The following is a 17,424-nucleotide window of genomic DNA, read 5'->3' as shown; positions in this document are numbered from 1 at the left end:
CCCCTCTCCCTCTCTCCTCATTTCCTGTCTGTCTCTATACTGTCCCCCCAAAAAGAATAGTTTGACATTTTGGGAAATATGCTCATTTGCATTTTCCAAAATGTGGTCAATGTTAGATGAGAAGATTGACACCACTCTGTCTGTACAGTAAGAAGCTGCAGTCAGTTAGCTTAGCACAAAGACTGGAAACAAGGGGAAACAGCTAGCCCGACTCTGTCCAAAGGTAACAAAATCTGCCTACCAACAGCTCCCAAGCTCACTAATTAAAATGTAATATATAGTGTGTTGATCTGTGTAAAAACAACATGTGGTTTTAGATTCATATTTACCTTACAGACATGAGAGTGGTATCAATATCCTCATCTAAAGGTACAGTGTCAGGACACTACAGGATTTGGTGGCCTCTAGTGGTGTGGCTGCAGTTTGCAACCAACTGAGTTCCCCTCTGCTCACTCCTCCCTTTCCAAGACTGCGGTAACGGGAGGTACAGATTGCAAAACTGGGGTAACGCCGTTCTCCTCGCTCAGAGACCATCCTTACCATAATATACTACTTTAGGAGCAACGGAAGTCAGACGGCGGCTGGCGGTACCACAGTTTTGCACTCTGCGGCTCACTTTAACACAGTTTCACAAGCGTGTTTGAGAACTACGGCCTTCAGGTAACGTAAAAATGTTAAAGGCTCTCTCTAGAGCCAGGGGTGGTATGTCCGTTCTGGGCTACTGTAGAAACATGGTGGAGCAACATGATGGACTCTATGAAGAGGACCCGCTCCCTATGTAGATATGAACATCTCATTCTAAGCTAACGAAACACAACGATTCTTATGCTGCCTTCAAACGAAACTCGTGAGCTCGTGTTCACAACATGGGAAGACGTGTACATAATATGCTTGGCGTTCAAGTGGTTAAGCCGTGAGAACACCGCTGCTGACAAACGGCAATATTAATGTTACTCTCGGCGTCTAGAAGCCATAAAGGCTAACAATTTAGCAAGCGGGTAACATAATGCAGGAAATGGAAAGGCATAATGACAGGAAAAAATGAGGGCGTTGGGAATATCAACAATAAACAATATAATATAAAACAATATACGACTAAAATTACAATATATTCACTTATTATGCACCGAGAAATTAACTTCCATGGCCAAAACCTCGTGAAATCAGTCGTGAATACCAGAAGAGGGGGGGCATTCATACGGACTCTTCTCATGAAAACACGGTGAACACGACCCCATTTGAAGGGACCATTAGTTTCAGGTGATTATACACTAATGAAAACATAGCAAGGAATATTCCATTTCTGCTTATAGATCCCCTGAAATGTTACACACACTGCTCCTTTAACTCTCTTCAAAGCAAATAGGCGTATTTCCCAAAAATGTTGAACTATTCCTTTAGTTTGGGGTAGTGTTGGGATGACTTCATGATGACCTCAGTTGATCTCCAACCCTGGCTGCTACGGCCCTGCTCATAATGCTTTCTTGTGCTTAATGATATCATCGATGGCACTGTTTAGCCTCCATATAAATTGAATGATGAACTGCTGTGGTCTTATCTTGTATGTTTTTTGTTTCTCTTTTCTTTTCCTTTATTGCTATGGACCCTCCTGTGTGTCTGAAATAAAGTTTGAATTGTTTATTTGTCTTGAATAAAACAGTAATAATAGAAAAAGTTGCATGTGAGTCTGAGTCATTCCCACACCTCATATTAAACTTATGATGTCATGGTACCACTCATGTTTTCCAAGGAGCGACCAGAGCAACAGCAACACACACTAGTCACGTGGTGGTGGAGTCACGTGGCTATCAGGAAGCTGAGATCTGTTTACCTAGAGGTGTCATCCATTCACTGCGACACCGAGCATCCTTTATATATGTGATGAATTCAATCACTACTCGATATCCGTGCTGATAATGTCCTCCTCCATCACCCCCTTGTGACCGTCACCATCACCATGGCAGCTTCTAGTTACACTTGCATCCACGACAGCGCCACAGGTTCGTCTCCTCTCTTTAATATCTCTCTGGCGTCAATTGATCTGTGTTTCTCTGCTTCATGGTTGCTCCAAATGCACCGCAAACTCTCACCTGCTCAGGTCGAATCACGTCTGTTCATGTCTCGATTGGTGTGATTGATATGTATCTGTCTTATGAAAGGAAAATACTTAATATCAATGTTAAATTGATGCTCCTGCTGCATCTCTGTTTACCCAGTTAAAGCAACAATCCTCAATCTCAGGTCATTTATACAATGAGTGATTTAAAAACACAGGTGTGTCAAAGCTTAAAGGGACACTCCACTGATTTTACACATTCATGTTGTCATGAGTTTATAGGCTACTTCCCAGCCGGTGAACATGGTTGTACTGTTTTATGAGGCTCCGAAAGGAGGAAGTAACACCTGATGATGTCATCAGGTGTTATCTCGGATTGGATTTTAAACCTAAAGTTTTAAAGGACCTGTTCACACCTGGCATTAACATGCGTCCTCAGTGATCGGAAGGAAAATACTTAAAATCAACGTTAAATTGATGCTCCTGCTGCATCTCTCCGTTTACCCAGTTAAAGCAACAATCCTAAGTCTCATGTCATTTATTCAATGAGTGATTTAAAGACACAGGTGTGTCAAAGCTTAAAGGGACACTCACACTGATTTTACACATTTGTGTTGTCATGAGTTTATAGGCTACTTCCCAGCCGGTGAAAATGGTTGTATGGTCTTATGAGGCTCTGGAAGGAGGAAGTAACCCTGATGATGTCATCAAATACAATCCGAGATAACCCTGATGATGTCATCAGGGTTATCTCGGATTGGATTTGAAACCTAAAATTTTAAAGGCCCTGTTCAGACTTGGTATTATTAAAATGCGTCCTCAGTGATCGGATCACAAGTGGACAGCTTTAAGTATGTCTGTTCACACCTGGCATTAGAATGCGTCTCCACATGCGTCTCCAGTGACCACTTTGTGATCCGATCTCACTTCCCCGCTCCATATGCAAATAAACACGTAGTAAACACGTGGCTAATACAGCAAACGTTGTGACGTAATATTACATGAATGTCAGTAGTAATATCCTACATATTCGTGAATTCTGGTACATTGTACTAACATCAAAATAAAAGGTTATTGTACCGGCGGTCCCCGGGGACCTCCGCGCCGCCGGCACCGCTGCTTTTGCCAGACAACAGCGGAGTACAGAGCTCAGAGAGCTGGGAGGAAAGAGAACACGCGGGCGGGCGGGCGGGCGGGCGGGCGGTCGGGCGGTCGGGTGTCAGTATAAACAAGATATATTTTAATAAAATACAGTTGTACCGACAGAATACAGTAGAGCACAGAGGCTGTTTCCATGCTGACAAGCGCCCGCGTCTGCCTGTTTATTCACCTGAGGGGCGCGGTGCAGATCCCAGCTGGACATCAGATGAGTAGGTGGTCCTTAATGTGGCCCAGGACGCATTGGTGTACACACTGCTAACAGAATATGGATATATGTGGCCCAGACCACCTCTGAATGTGGTCTGAAAGACACGATCCCAATGCGTCTTGAGTTCGTTCACACCTGTACTTAAAGCTGTCCACTTGTGATCCGATCACTGTGGACACATGTTAATACCAAGTCAGAACGGGGCAAAAGAAGTGGGTTTGTGGGAGGCGGATTCTTTTTTACCATTAAAGCTTCAATAGGCAGAAAGATTTTGGCATCATTGGGCCCCACCACCCCCAAATTTTATGACGTCATCACCCAAAATTTACAAATCCTTAAACAATACCCTCAATTTGAATAAGGTATTTCACTGTATTAAACAAGTCTTTTTTTTTTTATTAAATCAACTTTCTTTAATGAATACAACTCGCCAGCTAAACACCAAAACACCAACAATCAGGTGATCTTTGGCCCCCTCAGGTTGGGAACCACTGACTTAAATTATTAATCGATTATCAAAATAGTTACAGATTAATTTTCTGTCGATCAACAAACCAATTATTCAACTACCTGTTGCAGCTCTGAATGAAAGATGATATCCAGTTGTATTATAGGAAGTGTTTTTTGAACTTGATTCATACAGGGACAAAAAGTCCTGATATGTCTTCCTCTTCTGCTTCAGTTTTGACTGATTTAGTCTCTTGTGAGTCCCCCAACGTTATAAAAAGTTCTATACTAGATCTCTTGAGTGCCTCTTTAAATATTTGATTAATGCGGATGATGTTTAAGGTTAATTATCTGAAACCGTGGATTTCTTTGTATTTCCCACCAGAGAAGGACCGGCTCCTGTCCCCCGTGACCAGCTATGGGAGACCTCGACCCACCGCTCTGGTGGACTGTGAGCCCCCTGAGAAGCAGGAGGAAGAGAAGGAAGAGGAGGAAGAGGAGGAGGAGGCCCTGAGGAGGCAGCTCAAGTACTTCTTCATGAGCCCTTGTGACAAGTATCACGCCAAGGGACGCAAGCCTTTCAAACTGGGCCTGCAGCTGCTCAAAATCATCATCGTGACCGTGCAGGTGGATGAAGCTTTAAGCTATGAGTTGATTACTTCAGAATACAATGAATGAATGCTGTCTGTCTGTTTGTGTAGATCTGTGCCAGTTTGTTGTTTGAAGCTGATTTGTTTCATCCCCTGCCTCTGCTGTCTTAGCTGGTGCTGTTTGGACTGAGCAACCAGATGGTGGTGACATTTAAAGAGGAGAACACGGCTGCATTCAAACACCTTTTCCTGAAAGGTTATCAGGACAGCGTTCCTCAGGCCGTCCACACGCAGAAGGAACTGTACAGCCGCATCGACTTCGCCATAGAGCAGGTAGCCGAATAATAACTACGAGGAGTCATTTCAGAGTTTTATAGTACTGCCTTAAAGGGCGGATTTACCCAGACTATAAAAAAAAACACATTTTCTCTCTTACCTGACACACACTTTTAACCACATACTTCACTCTGGACAGTTTTTATTTATGCAAACTTGACCTACACTGAGCAGTGCCTGAATTGGACCAAAAAAGGTGTCAGTAGCCTATTTCAGCAGTTGCAAGACATGATCATCACATGTGTCTTGGATATATTTATACGTATATCTTGGTAATATATCCCCACTTCAAATGTATTTTTTTATGCATTACATTACATACATTAGACCTATACGACAGACATTAACACAGTTTGTACATAAATGTATATTTGGTTAATAGACACTTTTTATGTAGCTATTCATACCAATTGTACACATATATAATAATGCATATGTGCTACAATAAAACCAGCTTCGTAGCATACTAACATTTGCTGACTAGCACTAAACACAAAATACAGCTGAGGCTGATGGGAATGTTATTAGTTTTAGTCATAAACCAAAATATTCAGACACATTTAAACATTGACCTGATGATGTAGTGGATGTTTAGATGTTTCATGTCAGACAGAAAACTTTGGATAATCCACAGAAGTGGATCCCAGAGTAACAGGGACACAGTTCTGGAAAGAGTCATTGCTGTTAGTTTAAAGGAGCAGTGTGTAGGATTTCGGGGGATCTATTAGCAGAAATGGAATATAATATTCATAACTATGTTTTCATTAGTGTATAATCACCTGAAACTAAGAATCGTTAGCCTAGAATGAGCCCTTCGTATCTACATAGGGAGCGGGTCCTCTTCACGGAGTCCGCCATGTTTCTACAGTAGCCCAGAGCAGACAAACCAAACACTGGCTCTAGAGAGAGACTTTTGCGTTTTTACGTTACCTGAAGGCCACCGTAGTTCTCCGATACGCTTGTGAAACTGCCCTTAACGTGAGCCGCAGAGTGCAAAACCGTGGTACTGCCGTCTGACCGTTGCTCCTAAAGTAATATATTATGGTAAAGTGGGTTACGACGCAGTCTTGGAAAGAGGAGTGAGTGGATAGGGGTACTTGGTTGGTTGCAATCTGCAACCACACCACTAGAAGCCGCCAAATCCTACACACTGTACCTTTAAATGTCATTTTGAAAGGCTGAGGGCACCATAGAAGAAATTCACCTCCATTATATTGAGGTGGACGCAGAAACATCCCAAAATCTGGAGGATATAAAATCAAAACTACTACTACAAGGTACCTTTTAAAGAGAGAGTTTCAGTGTCACATGTTTTTTTCACCTTGAAAAGAAGATATGATACCCAAGAAGAGCACCATTATTAAGCTTCTGTTCTTTTTTGTTAACATGTCTCAAGTTCAGGTTTAATTCTCTGCTTCTCTTGTCCGCTTCAGTACTTGGCTCTACCTCAGATCTCACTGGGGCTGTATGCATACGGGTTGGGTGAAAACGGAAGTGCGCTCTCCCTCTGCCAGAGGTACTACAGGAAGGGCACCATCGACCCCGTCAACGACACCTTTGACATTGATCCCCATGTTCGCACCGGTAGGATGACCTTTATCTTCCAGCTTTTCTCTCTTTAGTGTTCGTTGAATGTGTCCCCGGGTATTTGACATTAAAACCAGGCAGCCTTGTTATTTACTCAGTGCCAGTATTTTCTCGGCCCTTGAGGAAATGACTGTGTGAGTGAGTCATTGTGTTGCTGCTCCACATATGTCAAGAGTTGCCCTGCAACTCTGCCCTACTTTCAAAGGCTTGAAATAGTTCCTATCACCAAAAACGCAACACAAAAGCTTTTTCCATAGACTTTAGTAGCCTTGGGAAAGGAGTTATTTGCATACAGCTGCTGATTTGGCAGAGATGACTTCTGGCATTTCATGATAAATCTTGTGACAAAAATAAAGTAAGACAAATAAAAGATTTCCAAGGAGACGATTCTGCTTTTAAATGCCATGAGGAAGTGCGGTTTGTGTTTCATGTGATGAGGAAAAAGGTGGTTTTAAAAATTCCCCATTTGTTTTATTAGTTCCTCTAATGCTATTTCCTGATATTTGTTTTCCAGAATGCGTTGGAGTGAATCCACTGACTTACATTCCTGCTCCAGGAAACAGTGACTACAAGAATTTCACTCTCAAGTTTTACAAGTCAGATGATATTATGTTTGTTTTTTTGTTTACATGGAAATTACAAAAATAGGGCTGTCAATTGATTAAAATATTTAATTGCAATTAATCGCATGACTGTCCATAGTTAATCGTTATTAATTGCATATTAATCACACATTTTTTATCTGTTCAAAATGTACCTTAAAGGGAGATTTGTCAAGTATTTAATACTCTTGTCAACACGGGAGTGGGCAAATATGCTGCTTTATGCAAATGTATGTATATATTTATTATTGGAAATCAATTAACAACACAAAACAATGACAAATATTGTCCAGAAACCCTCACAGGTACTGCATTTAACATAAACAATATGCTCAAATCATAACATGGCAAATTCAAGCCCAACAGGCAACAACAGCTGTCAGTGTGTCAGTGTGCTGACTTGACTATGACTTGCCCCAAACTGCATGTGATTATCATAAAGTGGGCATGTCTGTAAAGAGGAGACTCGTGGGTACCCATAGAACCCATTTTAATTCACATATCTTGAGGTCAGAGGTCAAGGGACCCCTTTGAAAATGGCCACGCCATTTAGCCTCCTTTATTGTCAAGCTAGTATGACATGGTTTGTACCAATTGATTCTTTAGGTTTTCTAGTTTCATATGATGCCTCTTCACTCTAGCTTTAAAACTGAGCCCGCTACAACCTAAAAATTGTAAGTTGCGTTAATGCATTAAAGAAATCAGTTGCGTTAAAACATTTTTGCAGCCCTAAAAAAAAAAGGTGTTATTTTTCTTTACAGTGTTGACTATTCACATTGAATTTTATCTCTCTTTCCCATATTTATTTCCAGGCTGATCAATGTAACAATTGACTTCCAGCTGAAGGCCATCAACATTCAGACGATTATAAACAATGAAATCCCTGACTGCTACACCTTTGCTATCACGGTGAGCTATCTCTTCTGTTATTTCTATTTAAATAAACACCCGGCATTACAGTACAGTACAGATAGAAATCTGGCCTAGTTAATCACAATTGTGTATTTGCAAGTTGTATGTTAAATGACAAATAACTTTTGAGATGAGAGTTGAGATAAACTGATGGAGATGTGTGAACATTTCCAGGCCCAGAGGTTGTATATTTACTGTGGTTCTTATCTGGTTGTAATCAGATCGTCATGGATAACAAGGCGCATAGTGGCAAAGTTAAGATCAGTCTGCAGAACCAGGCCACCATAAAGGAGTGTAAAGACCCCAACGTGTCTGGACACGGTGAGTTGCAATGGACACATGATTTGTGCAGATATTCACTCTCTGTCTCTGTGATTTTCTAATTCCACTCCTCTTTTTCTGTCAGCGGAGAGCTACGCTCGGGAGTTCTTCGATGTGCTGGTGGCGTTCGTCTGCCTGCTGTCCCTGCTGCTGTGTGGGCGCTCCATCCTCAGAGGCATCCTCCTGCAACACGTAAGAAAGCAACATTTATGTGTTTATGTTGTGAAAACACTGTTTTACTTAGTCGTTTGTACCTATCTACTGAGCATCAAAGATATCGGTGAGGTGAGGCACCTGCGCAGAGCCCGAAGTATATTAAAAGACAACACCCACCCCTGCTGCCGTCAGGCAAACGGTACAGAAGTATCCGCTGTCGTACCACCGCACAGAGCGGCTTCTCTCCTTAGGCTGTGAGACTCATCAACTCATCCTCCTTACTTCACCATAAAAAATAGGTTTTGTTTTGTTTTTTTCTTGTGTAGCATAAAGGGACTACAACTCCATTTCTTTGTGCAAACCTGTGTTGTACACTTACAATAAATGAACCTTGACAGGAACATTGAGATCTTGTACATACCATTTACATGCACTTTTCTAAGTTCAATCAGACTGCACAATATATTTTGTTGATTTAAATACACAGAAAGTAAAGGTGCTCCGTGGAGTTTTCTTTTAGAAAAAAATTAATGAGTTTCCTTCCTCATAAAAGATTATTGACTCTATGTTTTGGTGTTCCGTCCATCCGTATGTTTTTGGTCATACCTCAAGAATTCATATGCTTATTATGACAATTTCACAATGTAACAATTTCAACAATGTGTAATACGAGAAAAAGATGAAGTGCTGACATTTTGGACAGACATCCGGGATATTTTGGCTTCACTTCTGTACAGTGGGAGGAAGTGGAGACGCGTCGTCCATCTTTATACACAGTCTATGCTCCAGCTCATAAACCCCTGGTGAAACCACAGCTTCTCCTTTTTAAACTGCCATTTTTTATGAACTTAAAAAAAACAGGATATAGCATTAAATTGTTTGTATCCATTACATATTCAGGTAGATTTAAACAAAAACAGCTTCTCATCTTATTGATCATCTTCCATCTCCCTAACCAGGAGTACGTGCAGTTTTTCAAACACAAACTTGGCCGCTGTGTGAGCTGGGGAGAGAGAATGGAGTTCATCAACGGCTGGTACATTCTGCTCATCGTCAGCGACATGTTCACCATCATCGGCAGCTTCATCAAAATCGGGATCGAGTCCAAGGTAAGGTGACGCATGCTGTCACAGAAAAATTATTATCTTAATTAATTAAAATGTTCAGCTTTGCAGTACAGTGCTCGGTTTCTGGTAATTAATGACGTCACTGTTGCAGAATTTGTCATCATATGACATATGCGGGATCCTGCTGGGAACCTCCACTCTGCTGGTGTGGGTGGGAGTCATCCGCTACCTCAGCTTCTTTCAGAAATACAATGTAGGTGAACAACACACACACACATAAAGATAATCTTTTTATCCTCTTTGTCTTGTGTGTCTGCATCACTGCTCTTTGTGTGAATATATTTTGGTCATTCCCTCCCTCCATCCCTCCCTCTCTCTTTGTCTCACAGATCTTGATCGTGACTCTAAGAGCTGCTTTTCCTAACGTCATCCGCTTCTGCCTCTGTGCAGCTGCCATTTATTTGGGATATTGCTTCTGTGGATGGATCGTGCTGGGGCCCTATCATACCAAGGTACTGTACACATACACACACACATACACACACTGTGGTGGCTCTAACCAGGAATGAGCAAGCATGAGTCATTCAGACAGTCAGTCACAACAGCCTAATTATCTTCAACTGCCCTCTAGCATATCATCTTTTTTGCTGTGTATTATTAATGAGAGAAAGAAAAATTGACATTTATTAAATATGAATCATGACAACATTTTGTGGATAGATTGGTTTTGCTTGGTGTAATGTGTTCTGGCAAAAAGAGAGCAATCAAACAACCCTACAAAACTAATGAAACTTCACGTGAGATGATACAATTGAAAAGGTGCAGTTAAACACATCCACACCCTTTGTACAAGTTAAATTCCATAAAGAATCGTGCTAAAAGTGGCAGTTTGTGGCGTTTCTACAAATTAAAGGGGTGCTTGAGGTAAACGGCGGACGAGTCGGGGTGATGACGTTTAGTAGTCTCATTTAACCACTTGTTAGCAACCGCCTTTTTTAAGACACGTAAAAGCTTCAAAATTCACGAGTGGGATATTTACTGATGTATTTTATATTGTAGAACAAAACTTTAAAATCTCTTAAGCTTGTGTTAAACAAAGATCTTATTTCAGGCATCTAACTAAAAACCCATTGACTTCCAGACGAGGGAACTGGAAGTGCTAAAATGCTAACTCATTTCCGGGTTTTAGGACTCACTCCTGCAGCACTCTATATTTCTATTGTATTTCTATGAAAGTGGTATCGATCTTCTCATCCAACTTTTGGCAAGAATGTGAATAAGCGTATTCCCAAAATGTACAACTGTTCCTTTAACATACTGAAAAAGCTTTGTCCTCTCACCTCAGTGTAATATCCTCATTTAAACACTGTATTATATAATATAATATATAATATAACTTGCCTTAATTCCATCAATGTGTATTGTGTTGCTTGCGTACAGTTTCGCTCCCTGTCCAAGGTGTCAGAGTGCCTGTTTTCTCTGATCAACGGGGACGACATGTTTGTGACGTTCGCTGAGATGGAGAGCAGCGGCACGCTGGTGTGGATCTTCAGCCAGGTCTACCTTTACACCTTCATCTCCCTCTTCATCTACATGGTGCTGTCCCTCTTCATCGCACTCATCACAGGAGCCTACGACACCATTATGGTACAGTTTCCTTTGGTTGCACTCTCGTTTCTGAGCTTTTTTTGTGGGGCTGACAATCAACTAAAATATTTAATTGCGATTAATCACGTGGTTGTCCATAGTTAATTGCAATTAATCGCAAATTAATCACACGTTTTTTATCTGTTCAAAATGTACCTTAAAGGGAGATAATATTTATTATCGGAAATCAATTAATAACAGAAAACAATGGCATATATTGTCCATAAACCCTCACAGGTACTTCATTTAGCATAAAAATATGCTCAAATAATAACATGGCAAACTCACACTCACACACTGTCAGTGTGTCAGTGTGCTGACTTGACTATGACTTGCCCCAAACTGCATGTGATTATCATAAAGTGGGCATGTCTGTAAAGGGGAGACTCATGGGTACCCATAGAACCCATTTTCATTCACATATCTTGAAGTCAGAGGTCAAGGGACCACTTTGAAAATGGCCATGACAGATTTATTTAACTTCCTTCCCGACAAGCTAGTATGACATGGTTGGTACCAATGGATTCCTTAGGTTTTGTAGTTTCATATGACAACCTAAAAATCACAAGTGTTAAAGAAATTAGTGGCGTTAAAAAACAATTTGAGTTATTATCGCGTTAACTTTGACGGCCTTAATTTTCAGCCGTTATGCCAGCGGCCGTCATCAGTCCAAATTAAACTCAGCAACATGGTTGTGAATCATTAGTTTGTAGAAAATGTTCATCTTTACGTTGTCTTCCTACAGGCTCAAACACAGGAGCAGGTACGAGTCTCCGATCTGCACGCGTTCATTGCGGAGTGCGCGGACACACCCAGCTCTGGCAAGTTCCGCGGGCCCGAAGGGTCGTCGTGCTCCTTCCTCTGCTGCTGTGAGTGGTGAGGAGGAGGAGGAGGAAGAAGGAGGAAGAAGGAGGAAGAAGGAGGAAGAAGAAGAAGAAGAAGTGGATGCACAGAGGGAGTAAGCAGTGGGATTTTTGTCTCTCTTTAAAGCACTATATTTCCACTCTAGTGACAGCTGTCTGCAATTGCGCTTCTTTTTCCAAATACCCAGCAGGGACGATAAATGCCTTGAGGGTGAACAGACTGACCTTGGACCAGGTTGTCCTCTGTTTGAATTTTGCATTTAGATTTGTAGTGGAACGGCCGAGCGCACCGCACAGTCTCAAGCCCAATTACCTGCTTCGGCTTTTTGTACTGTATGAATAATTTATCGTCTCTTCCTGAGATGTCAGTTTGTTAGAGCTTTGATGACGAGTAGATGCCAGTAAACGTATTCATTGCTTTAGACTGGACACAAGGTCCACCAAGTAAAATGGATGCGCATTTTCACTTGAATGATCCACTATACACACAGGGTATTTATTATCATTTTAGTGTCCACATGGCTACCTAGGTTACAGGATTTTTGTTGCCTCTTGATTATGTAAATATGTGTACATCCTCTGAATCTTCATAGCAGAGGTAGAATAGACACGAGATGGCTTGAAAAAAAAGAAGGATCATTAACCGCCGTGCGTATGCATTAGCTTCGTTCCTCCACTCCAGTTTTCATTCTTTGCTTTGTTCACATCCACCTCTGACCTGAGGGAGAGGATGGCTGCACGAGGAAGGACGAGCCCCTCAGCCAACCAGTTAGTCATCAATATGTATGAACTGTTTCAGAGCCAGGTGACTAATGCACATCAAGACAGAGACTCTTTACTGTTTGGTTTTAAGTGCTGCAAAATAATATTCCTATAGAAAATTTAGGATTCAAACAATGAGCTGCACATTGTGCTAGACTATATACAGCCTTCTAAAGGCAGAGAGCAGTAACTACAGAAACAGTGAAGCTGAGAAAAGAGGGTAAAAGATATATATATAAATGATAAAACTTTTAATTTTATGCTGATTATTAGTCATCATCACACGCTTCGAGAAGACGCAGGGAAAACACATCTACAAACAAGATATGTTCTTGATTCTTCTTCAGCTGTCTTGTCCATTTGAACCAATGAGCTACTTTAAAGGTGCTCTATATAATATCCAGAGCATTAATATAGCATCAAACAACTATTTGGTATGTTAAGATATAGAGAGGTGAAGTCACTCCTCTTCCGGTGGACCCCAGGGGACCTCGTTTCGGAAAGAATATGAACGGTAGTCAACGGCGAGAGACAAATATTTTTTTGGTCCCGTTTGAATTGCGCCATGAATCACACATATGATGTTTGTCAATTTAAAAGATCATTTTGTAAGTCAAGAAAGTCCCAGTTTGTCGTAGTACCATTTAGCTTTGTGTGAAACCGCTCAGTGAACTACATCTCTCGTCTCAAACAATATACGTCACCAACACTAGCTAGCTAGCTAATTTAGCGATGTTTCACGCACAGATGAAACATTATCTTATCTGATTGGTTTTATCCAGCAACTCCTGGTATTTTTATCAGCCGGAAAGAGAAAGAAAGAGTAAGACCTGTTGCTGGTGTGAGTACATCCCAGTACGAAACACACAGACATCGTAGCTTCAGAGAGAGAGATGTCACTTACACACGACTTTTGGGTGTGTAGTCTTATTCTAATTATGTATTTTCACAGTCTGACACTTCAACAGTTTTACAACAAACTGCGTCTTTCTTGACTTGCAAAGTAATCTGTTAAATTGACAAACGTCGTATGTCTGATTCATGGCACAATTCAGGTTAAAAAAATTACTTGTCTCTCGTCGTTGAGTACCGTTCATATTTCTTCCGTATAATAAGGTCCCATGGGGTCCACCGGAAGGGGCAAGACTTTGCCTCTCTATAGAGGAGTAATGTCTATCTGAACAGAGAATGAAGTCTCTCTCTCTCTCTGTGTGTGTTTTAATCAGAGCTTCTCTGTGCTTTGTTGACATAGCCGGGCCGGCTGTTGCCTTTGTTTTCACTGTTTGCGCTGTTAGCTACGAGCACCTGGCTCAGTCGTCGCCATGTTGAGAGCCATGCAAAGGCAATACAAATGCTCCCAATCTGGCATTTAGCACCTTTAATAATTAATCTGTAACTAAAATACCTGTAAATACATGATTAAACTGTAGTTTAACCACATGAAATCACACAAATTCCACTAGAGTCAGACGCTGCAGAGGTGCTAGTTACTGCTACTCTGCTAAGCTTAGTTTATCTGGTGTTACGTTTTGGCAGAAAGAGAAAAGGAGTTTCCTGGAACAAGAGGGTGAATTATTTGAAGTTAAGGCTCGCTGGAGTGCAGTCACTGCAAATTGGTTTTTACCTCTTACATTTTTTTAGTTCTTGTGAATTTTTCATGCATTTTTATGGTACGGTAAAATGTCAGAAAGTCAGATGCAGTTTTACATACATTTTGACCAAATATGTAGTTAAAGTGTTTTGGCTTTTTAGGTTAGTGCGTATGCAGCTTAGAGAGTTGTCTATATTTTATATAATGTGTCAGACTTTGAGGCCATGTGTAAAAGGGTAATAACTCTTTTTTTATTATCTATAGGGCATCTCTGCAACCCAGCACTTCTTCATTCACCCTTTTAAAAGAAAAATTATATTCAGAATATCTTATTATAGAAATTTACTGAAGCAGTAATGTCGTTCCAGCACGCTGCGTGGAGGCACATGAAGGGCACTGCTCAATGGACAAAATGTGTTTCAGGACTAAAGGGTACTTTTTTATATTGTTCACTTCACTGACATGCTACCTTAAATGAATGAATATTGTTTACAGTCACGACAACATGTGTTTACTTTTAATGAATGTTTATTCACACTTACTTATTTGCACTTAATGGAGACTGATGTACAGCTTCACTTGATTTAAATGTGTCACATGGGAGCAAAGCACTATATACTGTAAGTAATGTGCATCTGTTGGTGTTTTCCTGACACTTATGGGAAGGTTCTTCAATGGCACTTTGATTTAACGGTGTTTTTCTTTACAGTTGTTTCCTTATATTTTATGCTGTCTTAATTATTTTTACCTCGTTCTGATAAAGAAGCAAGTAATGGCTGAAAGGAAGTTTCTACGTTTCTGTATAGGAGGAACCTCATTTGTATTGAATTTTTTCTGTGACGATGCTGCCTTCTGAATGAAGTACTGAAGTTCTGAAGTACACGTCACGCAAATAAACTGGAAAGACTCTGAAATTGTGTCAATATTGTTGAGATAAGTAACCCAAGGCCAGTGTTATGGTATCAACACAGCAGACACATTTTGTGTCCATTTTAACAGTCAGCTGCTCAAATTCTTTTTTTTTTTTCTTTTTTTTTTATACTTCATTAGATTTAAATGAGACATAACTATATCAATATACACAAGACAAAGAAAAAAATAAAATAAGAATACATTAAATTAAATAAATAGAAATAAAACAAAATAAATGAATAATATATATTTATATATATACATATATATAAATATTTGATTTTAAATAAACAAACAAGACATAGCTATATCAATATACAAACATACACATGACAAAGAAACAATTAAATAAGAATACATTAAAATTTAATAAATAGAAATAAAACTAAATTAATTAATAAAAATATATATATTATATATAACATTTTGATTTTAAAGACACAAACAATACATAACTATATCAATACAAAAACATACACAAGACAAATGTAAAACAAAACAAAAAATATATTAATTATTAAATAAATAGAAATAAAACAATAAATCAATAAAAATATATACAAAAATAATAAATACATTTAATAATACATTTAAAAAATGTTTCTCCGACATCTAGTAATCACCAATGTCCAACTTCATTCCACCATAGTCAACATAAAGCGAGGTAACAAGGCTTCCATCCTGCTCCTAGTAGAAGAGCATATCAACCATCTCTAAATTCACTTTCCAAGTCTGTGTGTTCAAGATAATTAATAAAAGGACCAGCTGTTTATATGATATTCAATCATCTAAAATATTATCACCACAATGATATGTCATAGTGTTATTGAGATAAGCATCATGTTTGCTTAAAATACTTTTATTATTTACACCGTTGCCACCAAAAATACCCAGAAAAACCTCACTGTTTCAGCAATGTAAGCAGTAATGAGAGAATCTGTAGGCCAAAGGTCAAAGGTCAACTTTAAAGGAAGTTAAAACACAGTTGTGTTTTAAACAAAAAACTAATATAGGAACGCAAACATGCTCACAGTGATAATGCTATTGAAATTTAATACATAAGATCTGCCAAAGGTGTGCTCTAAGGTGTACTCTGCACTGTGTGCTGAGATAGGCTGCTATAGAAAATAATAGATATGATACAAAGCTTGGATTGCATGAAGCTGATGAGCCCTTAGTGTGTCGTGGTGGTCTGGCACCACTAGAGGGAGAGAGCAGGCTCTGTCTGCAGTCACCAAGCAACCAGTCACAGGAAATCAATACAATCCAGCAGAGCCAGAGAAGAAATAGGATAGGAAGATAAAAAACACAGATACTTAAGGAGGAGATGAGGGTGAATGAAACATTAAGAAAGGGAGCGGTTTGTTGCCTTCATTAAAGATAAATAATGCTGACTGTAGAAGTAAAGTGCTTAACCTTTAAGTCTACCATTACCACCAACTTCATTTTCTCAACACAAGGTAAATGGGCGTAGAGTCAGGGTCAGGCTGTACCAGCCAGAGAAAAACACACTGGAGATGGACAGAAATGAGAGAGAATATGGGATGGACAAAGATCAAGGCAGATACGTGCACACTCACTCCTCTTAGTGCAGAAGAGCTGTCCAATATCCTCAGTACCTGCATGCATTATTTACTCAAGGATGCAACCGGGGCTGAGACGAAGCACTTAGAATCAGACTGACAGGAACTGGCCTTCCTTCAGGGTAAAGATGATTAAACAGGCTCATAGAGAAAACATACATAAACTACAGTAGGACAGAGGCTGGCTGCTGGTTTCCCATCCTGGTTAACTGCATTTATATGGGAAAGCATTGGGAAGGAATAACTTAATAAATAAATGAGATAAATAATATAATAATAATTATAGCAATAACAACAATTATAACAATAGCAACAATTATAATAATAATAACAGTAATAATAATTTTAAAGTCAAGGGAGGGCGTCGCCCTGTCCACTGGCAGCGAAGCATAACCGGAGCACCGTCAGGGACCTCCAGAATGGGTCAGCAGGGTCATCGTTTCATTTTGTAGTTATGGATATGAAATTGTATTTATGCAATTATTCATTCTCTTTCTCTCTCTCTCTTTCGCTCTCCATATATATATATATATATATATATATATATATAATTGCTGTCAATTGATTAAAATATTTAATGCGAGTAATTGCATGATTGTCCATGATTAATCGCAAATTAATCG

General features: G+C 39.8%; 1 protein-coding gene across 2 annotated transcripts; it reads left to right on the top strand.

Moving 5' to 3' along the window:
• Positions 1–1,752: 1,752 nt before the first annotated feature.
• mcoln1b (mucolipin TRP cation channel 1b) lies at positions 1,753–15,220 on the top strand. 2 transcript variants are annotated; one of them, XR_005209735.1, is made up of 14 exons: positions 1,753–2,000; positions 4,258–4,499; positions 4,634–4,795; positions 6,232–6,382; positions 6,900–6,981; positions 7,800–7,896; positions 8,121–8,220; positions 8,306–8,412; positions 9,336–9,485; positions 9,595–9,696; positions 9,833–9,955; positions 10,884–11,090; positions 11,836–12,048; positions 14,571–15,220. XR_005209735.1 is itself a non-coding variant. In XM_037791021.1 (13 exons), the coding sequence occupies exons 1-13, from the start codon at positions 1,958–1,960 to the stop codon at positions 11,968–11,970; spliced, it is 1,701 nt and encodes a 566-aa protein (XP_037646949.1). In that variant the 5' UTR covers positions 1,753–1,957; the 3' UTR covers positions 11,971–15,220. The 2 variants fall into 2 exon arrangements, 1 of the variants encoding a protein (XP_037646949.1); XM_037791021.1 differs by having other exon boundaries at positions 11,836–15,220.
• The last annotated feature ends 2,204 nt before the right edge of the window (positions 15,221–17,424 follow it).

This window comes from Sebastes umbrosus, chromosome 14, assembly GCF_015220745.1.
Source record: "Sebastes umbrosus isolate fSebUmb1 chromosome 14, fSebUmb1.pri, whole genome shotgun sequence".
In the NCBI taxonomy this organism is placed as follows: Eukaryota; Metazoa; Chordata; class Actinopteri; order Perciformes; family Sebastidae; genus Sebastes; species Sebastes umbrosus.
This window is presented reverse-complemented; position numbering and strand designations above follow the sequence as displayed.